Source organism: Podarcis raffonei, chromosome 2 (genome assembly GCF_027172205.1).
Source record: "Podarcis raffonei isolate rPodRaf1 chromosome 2, rPodRaf1.pri, whole genome shotgun sequence".
Lineage (NCBI taxonomy): Eukaryota > Metazoa > Chordata > Lepidosauria > Squamata > Lacertidae > Podarcis > Podarcis raffonei.
In genome coordinates, this window is record NC_070603.1 from 109,879,249 (window position 1) to 109,891,308 (window position 12,060).

Sequence of the window (12,060 nt, forward strand, 5' to 3'; positions counted from 1 at the left end):
GACCTCCAGAACGAATTAAGTACTTAACCCGAGGTACCACTGTACACAGAATACTGAAGACATACCTGCAAACCACCAAGAGCCCTGGGTAACCCTGCATCTCAACCTTCATTTGACCAGGCCTTTTCGAAGTGTTTCAAACTTTTCTATCTGCAGACATAGTGGCTAGAAGCAACTTTTTAATGGGAATAAATGTTTTGCATTCTGCTCATGCGCTACAGAGCCCATGTACGCAAATGAAGAAGCGTACAAAATCCCTCTTCTGACACTGTGTCCTGGTCTACCTAATACTCTACAAATTCCCATCTTGATCCAAATCACTTCCTGCTGGATCCAGAGGGAGGCTAACCTTGTTGATTTTATTCTTGTCAGGTCTGGTTGGTTTCGGCGGTTCCTCTTCGTCGTCATCTTCCTCCTCACTCTGATCCTGGCTCAAGGCGGCAAAGACATTTCCCCCCTAAAGAGAGAAAGCAAGCGGCAGTGAAGAAACTGCAGAGACAAGTACCATGAAACAAGCTCCCCTTTGCTTGGTCCCCAAAAGTGAAAGGAAGCTTCTCCTGGGGGATTTGCTGGTGGTGGTCCAAATTTTACCATGCAATGGTCTGGCCACAGAAAGGGAGTCCATTGTGCAACAAAGAAGAAGAAGAGGAGTTTGGACTTGACATCCCACTTTATCACTACCCAAAGGAGTCTCAAAGCGGCTAACATTCTCCTTTCCCTTCCTCCCTCTGTGAGGTGAGTGGGGCTGAGAGACTTCAAAGAAGTGTGACTGGCTCAAGGTCACCCAGCAGCTGCATGTAGAGAAGCGGGGAAGCGAACCTGGTTCACCAGATTACGAGTCCACCGCTCTTAACCACTACACCACACTGGCTTTGTTAGTCTCATCCACGGGCCTGAAGTTGACAGTATCCCCTCAACCTGCTGCGGACGCCCCAGGGCATTATTATTATTATTTATTTGTCCCACCATTCCCTAACCAAAGGAAACGTCAAAATGCCCAGAAACCCACCTTCTTTTTCTTGCCAGCTTTGCTGATGGGGAGAGGCACTGGAAAGGAAACAAAAAACTGTGAATACCTGCTGGGCAAGAACAGGACGTTGGGGCAAGGTGGGCCTGATCCTGCAGGCTCTTTTTCGGTTCCAAGGAGCTTATTCAGCCCAGATCTCTGTCTCCGACAGTGGCTAGTCAGATGCCGAGGAAAGCTCACAGGTAAGCCACGATGTAAGCCTCACACTCTGTTTACACCCAGCAGCGCACAGCCTCTGCTAATGAAGGCAACACCACTGCTAACACAGACCTCCTTGAACTGCTAGCCTAGATATAAATCAGCGGTGGGGAAGCTGCGGTTCTGCAGGTGGTAGCAATGCTCCCATCAGGTCCAGCTAGCATGGCCAATGGACAGGGATGATAGGTGTTGTAGTCCCTGGCAACATTGGGTGGGCCACAGGTTCCCTGTCTCTGACATAAACCTGTTCCGTGAGGCTGGGAACACTAATGCAGGGGGCCCCTCTGTCCAATATGATTTGGCCCTTGGCTCATTTCACATAGGTGGAGGAAGGGCCGGGAGAAGAGGAAAAGCTAAAATGGATGAAGCAAAGGGGAAAGGGGAAAGGGGAGGGGAACCCACTCTAACCAATAGTTTGGGCATCTGGGAAGAAGCCTGTTTTTATGAGCACAATTCAATTCACGTTTCATGTTTCCGAGCACAATTCAAAGTGTTGGTGCTGACCTTTAAAGCCCTAAACAGCCTCGGTCCAGTATACTGAAGGAGCGTCTCCACCCCCATCGTTCTGCCCGGACGCTGAGGTCCAACACCAAGGGCCTTCTGGCAGCTCCCTCGCTGCGAGAACCCAAGTTACAGGGAACCAGGCAGAGGGCCTTCTCGGTAGTGGCACCCGCCCTGCGGAACACCCTCCCACCAGATGTCAAAGAGAAAAACAACTACCAGACTTTTAGAAGACATCTGAAGGCAGCCCTGTTTAGGGAAGCTTTTAATGTTTAATAGATTATTGTATTTTAATATTCTGTTGGAAGCCGCCCAGAGTGGCTGGGGAAACCCAGCCAGATAGGCGGGGTATAAATAATTATTATTATTATTATTATTATTATTATTATTATTAGGGGAGGTGGCAGAAAGAGAAGGTGAGAGAAGGAGTGGCCCTGCCCACTAGCCACCACAAGCTCCATTTCCACCCACCACCTACATGCACCTTTCAACCGATAACCCCTAAGGAAAAGAAGGTCCCCAACCCCTGTCCTAAGGACCAGTGGGAAGAAATGTCTTGGAACTCACACAGAGCGAAGGGTGACCAGCTTGTGGCTTTCCAGATGGCTGTTGGACCACAACTCCCAGCAGCCCCAGGCAGCATAGCCAAAGGGTCAGGGCTGATGGGAGCTATAGTCCCCAGCAAGATCCCAGAGCAGGAGTGGGGAACATGGGCCTTCCCAGTGTTGACTGCAACTCCCATCAGCCTTGGCCACAGGAGTTGTCGTTCAGCAACATCGGGATGGGGAGGGGGCACCAGTTCCTTGTCTCTGGTCTAGGGGGTTGGGCCGGTTCCTCAGCCCCAATATAGAAAATCTCTTTCCCCCCCCCCCCAAGATCGCAGCCTCCAACCTTCCTCTTCCTCATCACTGGCTTGAGCCGACAGCTTCTTCAGCCGCTCAATCAGCTGGTTCTCGTCGTCATCGTCTTCCGCCTCTTTTTTCTTCCTGTCTTTTTTCTTGTCTCGTCGCTTCTTTTGCTGGGGCTGCTGCAGCCATGAAAACAGACAGGGAAACAAACAAACAAATATGAAGAGGGTGGGTCAACCTGCCTTTCTTAGCAAATTATCTCCCCGTGGCACTGCGACATCCTCAGCCCCATTGCAGAGGTGGACTTTGGTAATATGGCGCCCTGAACCAGGGCAAAATTTGCCACCCTCCCTGCCCAATTATTTTAAGAAGAATTCATTTTGGTACATTTGCTTTTTAATGGATCTTCTGAGTAGGTACCTGTATTAATATAATAATAATAATAATAATAGTAGTAGTAGTAATAATAATAATAATAATAATAATAATAATTAAAAATAATAATACTAATAATACTAATAAACAGTTAATAATACTACTACTACTACTAATAATAATAATAATATTGTGTTCCCTCAGCTTGGCATCCTGTATGGAGAAATGGCCCACACTACCCTAAATCCAGTGCAGCCCAATGTGGTCAACTAGCATGCCCTCTGGTGACAAGACCCACAATATATATTCCTCCCAGGTTCGTGGGTTCAAGCCCCACACTGGGCAAAAGATTTCTGCATTGCAGGGGGTTGGGCTGGATGACCCTTGTGGTCCCTTCCAACTTTACCATTCTATGATTCTACGATTCTGTGATCCTGCTTGGCACTCCTGGTTCCAAAGTTACTTACCTGTTGTTGTTGTTGTTGCTGCTGCTGCTCTTTCTCAACTGCTTGCTCCTCACTGGCATGTTTCTCCTCCACAGCCAGTTCCTCAAAGAACTTGGGAGACAGAAGGGGGAAAGTTTAGGACAGTGGCAGGGAGGTAGTAGCCCCCTTCCTCCGAACCACTATCCCCTGCTGGAAGGAGGGCAAAAGGCTTCTCCATCCCCTCCAAAAACCAAAAATAAATCATCAGTAAGCCAAAAATATTAAACAACCCCCCAATTATTGGATTAGCTTTACGTATAAATGGAGCTACTACCTCTCAACTGAATTATGGAGGTGGATAAACAGAAAAGGGATGGCAGAGCATTCTGGGACATCAAGAAGTGCTACGGGTGCAGTTAACAACCACCAGTGCACAGTCCCCAAAATGCTGAAGTGTTTGGAGGAGGAAACAGAGCATTTGTGGAAGGTGGCAAAGTTCTCATGAAGGTCAACAGAACTACAGAGAGCGTCCAGATTCGTGGACATCACACAGAGCCCAAATGGGGGTGAAGTCAACAGAGGATGAGACTGAATCTTACCGACTTTTTGGTCTTTTTATCCTTCTTCCCCTTCTTTACCACTTTGTCTGAAAGAAAGAATCGGGAGGTATTTGAGATACAAATCCAAGAGTCTTCAACCACAGAAAAAAGTATGTGTGTGTGTGTGTGTCTGTATGTGTCTGTATGTATGTGTGTGTGTGTATATATATATATATATATATATATATCTGTCTCCCCCCACACTGAGACCAGGAACCGAGAAGAGCTCAGGCACACGAAAGCGCGCACCATATTCCACACTCAAGTCCACTATTTACTATTGAAAGTGAGAGTGGAGCAGAGGCAGTCAAGATACTGCCCTCCACATGTTCCTGGACTGCAATTTGAATCACCCTTGACCAATAGGCTATGCCAGCTGAGGCTCATGGGAGTTGTAGTGCAGCAACATCTGAAGGGCAGCATGTTGGCCATCTCTCAGTTGAACTAGGAACGGGGAGAACTGGGTTCAAATCCCCAACTCAGCCACAAAGCTCACCAAGTGATCTTGGGTTAAGTCACTCTTTTTCAGCATAACCTACTGGGCTGTTGTGGGGAGAAAACAGGGAAGGGGAAGAGAAGCATGTGCTTCACCCTGATAAACTGAGGATTTTAAAGAAAGGCAGGGAGGAAGTATCAGAAATAAAAGAAAGCTGAATTACAACATGGTGCAATTACACAAGGTGCTGCAGGTTAGACTATACAACTACATATATGTGGGTATATATGGATTCATATAGAGAGGGAGGAAAGCAAATTGAAAATATAAAAGCATTAGCCTAAGAACAATAGTAAATCATCTGAATTGCAATTTCAGAATGCCTGGCAAAATAAGAATGCCTCAATTTGTTTCTAGAAATTGGCCAGGGAAAACATGCTTCACCAGGAAAATACATTCCATATTAACTATTATTATTGTTAGTATTATTTTTTAAAAAACAAAATTACACCACCCCTCATCAAAAGATCTCAGGGTGGTTCACAAGACAAATATACAAGATAAAAGCACAAATAAATAATTAAAATAGAAGCAACAAACACATTTAAAAGGCTGTGGGATATTAATCAGCCAAAGGTTGAAGAGGAATGTTTTCACCTGGCACCTATTTCTTACCATGATGTCCGATTTATTAGTTTAAAATAAAGTCATAAAGCTAAGACAAAAGTCTATTCCAGTCCTACCTGGAGACACCAGGACCTTTTGGGTGTAAATCATATACTCTACCACTGACCTACGACTAGCTGTGAACAGGTAGCATAGTTTTCTTCTTTGAATTATGACACATCCCATTTCACAGCAGACTAAGCCTGCTGGACTTCTTCCAAACCCAGCCACCTTTCCCTCCCAGCTCCAATTACCCTGGTTTGTCAAGCTCATCTCACTCTGCCCACACCCCAACTTAGTCGAGCCTCTCCTGCCTCTTTCACTCCAGCCAGCTTCCTGCACAACCAATTGAAAATGGCCTCTCTCCCTTGTCCCACATCCCTAGTTCATATTTTAGAACTGGCAATCTGCAGGTGGTTGATGGACTTCAATGCCCAACCATCATGGTGAATCCTTAGGGAAGATGGAGAAATCTGGAGGTCCACGAGGTCCCCACTCCTGCTATACAGGATTACTAAGCCCTTTGTTTGTGGGGCTCCTGGATCTTCCCACGACTACATACACACGGAAAATCAATGGACATTCTGCCAGCAGTGGAAATGCAGTAATAGGAAATGCTAGTGCTAGATCCTTTTTCTCAGAGCACTCTCCTGCAGCTAGCACTGCTGCTTACAACCAGTGTTCAAAATCTGCCAGGCACCAGGTTGGGGACTGCAGAAGGAAATGTCACTTAGAGAAGGTATGGAAATATTTTCCTTGGCAGCGTCCCGTGTTTCGCTAGCACAAAAATGGAAAATGAGCGAGGTCCCAACCAAAGAGGAATGGCAAACTTAAAACTGATGGAATACACGCAGCTTGCAGATCTAACATGTAGAATAAGAGAATAAGAATTACGCACGTTTAAGGAAGACTGGAAAAGGTTAACTGAGTTTATGGGTGAAAACTGTGTTCATTTAAAAACACTGGTAGCATTAATTTAAATTCAACAGATTTGATGGATGTAACATTGGATTACTGAATGGTTTAGTTCATGTAAAATATGCAGGGGTGTATTGTATGCAAATCGAACCACGGAAAGAGAAGAAGGGTAGTCATTGATTTAAGGTTGTTTAAGTGAATATCTTGAGATGTGATTGAGAAAATTTAATAAAAATTGTGTGTGTTGAGAGAAATATTTTCCTTGAAGCTTGAAGTAGTTTTATTCTTGAATGTTTTATTTGATGTTTTAATGTGTTGTGAACCACTTTGTTCTTTAAAATATAAAGCGCTACAGAAATGGAATTAATTATAATAATAATAATTCCCATGGGAGAAGGGGGACCAGTGCCTAGACATTCCATTGTGGTGACTGCAGCCTAGGTTTAAGGGACCATTTAGCAATTAGATTATATATACTGTAGCTGAATTTCCAACACTGCTTACGACTGTAGCTTCTGCAACTGCAGCTCTGCCTCTTTGTTAGAAGCTCAGGAGCCCCACAAGGAAAATAATTATACTATATATAATTAGCAACTCATGGATTACAGCAGCATGTGTTGGGACTCACCTGGTTCCCTTCATCATAGCCCAATGCCCCACCCTTCCTCTTCCAAATGCCTTGTCACTGGTGTCTGTAAAATGGGTTGAACAGTTGAGAAACTTTTATGGGACTTGTTGGGCAGCTCCTACCGCTGGTAGAAGTTAAGACAATACAGGCCAAGGAGCAAAAGGATGCTGCCCCAACCCCAAGTCCACATTAAACAATGCCGAACAAATATTTCTGCGCAGTTAGCATATTTTACTGAGTCGGAACCTCTGCCCTTTTTCCAGCAAAGGACATGGCAGGAAAGAACTATGGTGTTGGCAGGAAGGAGGAACATATACTGCTTCCACAAGTGGCAGTAGAACATGCAGACATCATGGTCAGTAGTCACTGAAAGCCATTTTTATGAAAGTTTATTTTGTTTATTTGATATTTATAAACAAAATAAATAAGCATTACTACAGCTAAGAGACTGAGTAGCTAATAAGGAAGTCTCTGGTAAAGATCTAACCTCTGCAAACTATTCTCTCTCAGCCCCCTCATCTACAATTCAGGGAATAATAAAACAACTAAACTAAGGATTACAACTAGATCAGATCATGAATTCGAGACTCTCTCAACACTTAAGCACTCCACAAATATCAAAGACTTGTTAAAAGCATACACACACATTGTTTTTATATTAGTAGCTAGGATTAGCTGGGACTTTGATTTACTTAGTACAGGTGGGTTTATCAGTTCAACGTAGCGTATTTTAAATTTATTTTTATATCACTGTTTCTTTTCCTAGGGAATTCCTTGGTCAAATTATCTCTAATTATATAAATGAAGACACATACGGAAGCTCACATGTATGGGGCCTTTTAGTCCAGTTCCTTGTCCAAGCCACAAAGTTTCATCCCCAATATTCCTCCTCTATCTAACCAGCCGCTTGAACGTTCCTTTAACACGCAAATCAAGGGGAGCACATCAAAAATACTAAGGATAGCAATGAAACCAGCGCCGCATCTGGCACTTCCCAGAGCAACCGGAAAAAAATCTGGGCCCTTGTCCATTTAGACAAAACCTAAGCAGCAAATTAGGAAAGAGAGAGTTGGAGGAGGGGAAAGAGAGGCAGGGGCAACCAGGGGTGGGGAAGGGTGTGTGCCAAACACATTCAGACACACCTACGACCAGTGCTTTTTTTTTCCCCTAGGGAGACGCATACCCCTAAACATTTTGTGAATCTAAGTTTGGCCTCATTGAGGGGCAGTATTTCAGTATGAGTAGGAAAATGAGAGTAAGCCCTAAACTTTTTTTTTAATGAAAAAAAGCACTGCCTACGACTATGCGAGACCCGCTGACCACGGCAGAGCTTGCGTCTGAGCAGACAGACACGTGTATGGACAGAGGTGTGTGAACGGTGGCTGCTTGTTTCGGGTTGTTTTAAAGGGCAAACACTTTTACACGGAATTGTGTGTGTTAGCCCCCTCCCACCCACTGATATTTTGCCTACTCCCCCCCCTCCTTAAAGGTCCTCCTCCCAACCTTCATGAGGACTAGCCTCTTTCCTCCCCGCCCAGCCCTCCCGCCTCCGCCATCACCTCCAGCGCCCTCTCCGGGGCAGCGCTTCTCTTCTTCGTCCCCGACCCACTCCTCCTGGGGCTGCTGCGGCTGTTTCCCTCCCTTCGGCATGGCTGCTCCCTTCGCTCCGGCGCCCGCCGCCTGCTTCTTTGCGGCTCTTCCTACCGCAATCTTGGCTCAACACATGCCCGCCTGGGCCGCATTGCGCCTGCGCGGGAGGTGACGCGGCCGGGGCTTCTCCAGGCCAGAAAGAGAACAGATACTTTCGTCAGCGATCCCCGAGCGCAGGCCGGGTGCAGCATAGAGATCAGGAAGCGCCTCTCCTAGAAGGGCACGGGAGGGACCCGGGGTGCAACAAAGAGATGAGGAAGCGCCTATCCTAGAGGGGCACCGGAGAGAGCGGGTTGCCACAAAGAGATGAGGAAGCGCCTATCCTAGAGGGGCACGGGAGAGACCCGGGGTGCAACAAAGAGATGAGGAAGCGCCTATCCTAGAGGGGCACCGGAGAGACCGGGTTGCCACAAAGAGATGAGGAAGCGCCTATCCTAGAGGGGCACCGGAGAGACCGGGTTGCCACAAAGAGATGAGGAAGCGCCTATCCTAGAGGGGCACGGGAGAGACTGGGTTGCCACAAAGAGATGAGGAAGCGCCTATCCTAGAAGGGCACGGGAGAGACCGGGTTGCCATAAAGAGATGAGGAAGCGCCTATCCTAGAGGGGCACGGGAGAGACCGGGTTGCCACAAAGAGATGAGGAAGCGCCTATCCTAGAGGGGCATCGGAGAGACCGGGTTGCCACAAAGAGATGAGGAAGCGCCTATCCTAGAAGGGCACCGGAGAGACCCGGGTTGAGACATCGAGATCAGGAAGCGCCTCTCATAGAGCGGCCCAGCAAAAACCCGGAAGATTAGTCGCAGGCTGCAGGAGCGCAAATGGAGACGTGCAGTTTTTAGGACGTGCACAAGTTTTGTTTCCCGCTTATTTTAGCCAAGAGTGGGAAGGGGGCCGCTGCCTCCGAGAAAGACCTGCAGCGCTTTTTACTGAGAGGAATGCAGGTGCATGCCCAGAATGAAACATGCCCAGCAAGAAACAGCAGCTCTGTACAGTATACACTTAAGAATGCAGGATTGCTTGGTTTAAGTTGTTACGGAAAGGGGGGGGCATGTCTTCTTCACCTTCTTCTTCGCTACAATATATCCATTTATTCCCAATTGTCAATGTCAAAAGGGACTAAACTCTATAAAATCCATAGAAAATCAACGTGCCAATTTGCTCAATTTCTCTAGGACTCTATGACACCTCCCCTGTCCTCCATAATCCCTCAAGTAAGGTGCTCTGCCAAGCCTTTCCTCCGGGCAATGCCAGGTGGCAGACTATGCATACATGGACCATTGTCTTCCCATCACCGGCACTCAGGAAGCGCTTATCTGCGCATATCTCCAGCTCTGCATATTCCCCCCTCCCTCCTCCATATGTTAATCCGGTGTAACCCAACCTCTCCTTAATGTATTCATGATGTAACTGGGATGTATTTTGCACTGTATTCTGGGACATGGGGGGAGTTTCAAAAGTTCATGTCACCCCTTTCTCGCTGTTCAATCTTGCCTTGAACCTGTTGCGCAATAAACTTGGATCTTCTGCAGTTTGCTCCTGTCCGGCTGAGCTCATTTTCTTCCGCAGGGACCCACGGACTTAGTCCGATGAGCTGGGTGGCAGAGTAGCCCCGCACCCAGATTTTAGCCGTAACAAAGTACACACCTCGCGTTTGAATAATAATAATAATAATAATAATAGTAATTTATTTATTTATACCCCGCCCATCTGGCTAAGTTTCCCCAGCCACTCTGGGCGGCTTCCAATCAAGTGTTAAAAAGCACATCAGCCTCTTTCCCTCCTACCCACCCCAGGATAGGAATCCTGGGAACTGTAGTTTTTTTAAGAGTGCTGCAAACTGCACCTCTCCGAAAGGGTAAAAACTACACTTCCCAGGATTCTTTGTGGGAAGCCTTGTGCTTTAAAATGTAGTGCGAATACACGGCTATAGTCATTATGGCTGTGATTACTGATTTTTACATAGTCCCTAAGAAGAAGAAAACTACAGAAGTTCCAGAGTTTACAAAACCAAATATAAAAAGGTATAAGATTAATGGCAAAGCTTATCATGGCATCGATCAAAGTTTATAATCAGCTGTGAGTAGTGTCAGCTTTTTTGTGGTGGCTCTGGTCCTATCTCTAGGGTCAGTTTCCAAGAAAGGCATTGATTGTCTCTTGGCTCCCAGGCATTTGTGCAATGGGATGCTGAAGAATATCATCCTGTCCCCGGTGCTATTTTAACATATATATATATATGAAGCCATTGGGAGTGGTCATCTGTACACTAACATTTGAATCAGGACAGGCTGCACAAGTCCTGGACTTAGTGGTGGGACAAACAAATTTACATTGAATAATGACAAGACAGAGAGGCCCTGTGGGTAGATGGTTCCTAAGTCCAGGTAATTAGTCAATTGCCTGCTTTGAATGAAGTCATCCTCTATCTGAATGAGGAGGTTTGCAGTTTGTGGGTGCTCCTAGATCCATCTCTCTTGCAAGAGGCGCACGTGACCTCAGTGAATTGGAGTGCCTTTTACCAGCTTTGGTTAGTAAGACAGCTATGGCTGTTTGTGGGTCAAGATAGCCAAGCTTATATTGTCCATGTGCTGCTATATACTCTACGTGACGTGGCTCTTGAGGCTAACCTGGAAGCTCCAGCTAGTTGAAAATCCTGTTTTTATATATGCAGTTCTTTATACATTTTTATTGCATTGTAAGTGGCTTTAGGACACCTCATGGGAAGCCATTAAAAATCCAATGAATAATGTAGCAGTGACCATTAACTTAATGAAAGAATGTAAGCTTTCAAAGAATGTCAGTTCCTTTGTTAGTGGCAAAACATCTATATAACGATACAATATGATATCTTTATTGTCATTGTCCCATACAGAACAATGAAATTGAAAACAAGACAGTTAATGGAATATTTAAAATCTGGCTGCAATTCCAAACACATAGACAGCCGGCTCTAACTGCATTCTTATTAATTAAGTCCTGATATATTAGATGGGCTCTCCAGGACATAGTAAGATCCATTATTAACCTCACTTCTTAATAAGCATTCTTAAATCAGTTGATTTCAGTGGGCCTAGACATGACACTTATGATGTCCTGCCTCCCCCATTAAAATGTTTTCTTGTTGTTTTTTATAGGGATTTGGCTTCTTTGTTTTAGATTCATCTTGGAAGTCAGTCTGGGAATGCTTTTTACGCTGAAGGTCTGAACCACATTTATTAAATAAACAAATGTCATATTGTTTATAATATTTGCATACTATCTATAGGCATTTGCCTTAGATGCAAATAGTGTTGTTCTATACTAGTACAGTGGTACCTCGGGTTACATACACTTCAGGTTACATACGCTTCAGGTTACAGACTCCACTAACCCAGAAATAGTGCTTCAGGTTAAGAACTTTGCTTCAGGATGAGAACAGAAATTGTGCTCTGGCGGCGTGGCGGCAGCAGGAGGCCTCATTAGCTAAAGTGATGCTTCAGGTTAAGAACAGTTTCAGGTTAAGAACGGACCTCCAGAACGAATTAAGTACTTAACCCAAGGTACCACTGTATATGAAAACATTATTATAACCAAACAATGATAAGTCAGCTCACATTAACAATCTTAATTGAAATCTATTTATATTAACTTAAGCAGCCCACATGCCCAGATAGAAAACCAAATGAGACTGATATACAGTTGAAAGAGCAGTAAGTTATTCAGACCACTGAGGGAAGGGTGGTGGGTGTTTTTCCTTCCAAGTCCATTTCCCTTGTTCATCTGTGATGCGGAAACAAACAGTATTAATTGAA

At 45.3% G+C, this 12,060-nt stretch overlaps 1 protein-coding gene across 2 annotated transcripts in view; it reads right to left on the minus strand.

Moving 5' to 3' along the window:
- The window catches only part of ABCF1 (ATP binding cassette subfamily F member 1), a 43,570-nt gene extending 35,118 nt beyond the window's left edge, over positions 1-8,452 (minus strand). Inside the window, exons 1-6 of one of the 2 annotated variants that reach the window (XM_053378582.1) lie at positions 8,181-8,452; positions 3,974-4,020; positions 3,417-3,506; positions 2,618-2,753; positions 1,010-1,047; positions 350-457 (exon numbers count right to left, since the gene is read on the minus strand). In XM_053378582.1, coding sequence (XP_053234557.1) covers positions 350-457; positions 1,010-1,047; positions 2,618-2,753; positions 3,417-3,506; positions 3,974-4,020; positions 8,181-8,271 — 510 coding nt within the window. In that variant the 5' untranslated portion in view covers positions 8,272-8,452. The remainder of the gene's footprint in view (positions 1-349; positions 458-1,009; positions 1,048-2,617; positions 2,754-3,416; positions 3,507-3,973; positions 4,021-8,180) is intronic. The other variant, XM_053378583.1, reaches the window with a different exon arrangement.
- Positions 8,453-12,060: the final 3,608 nt, after the last annotated feature.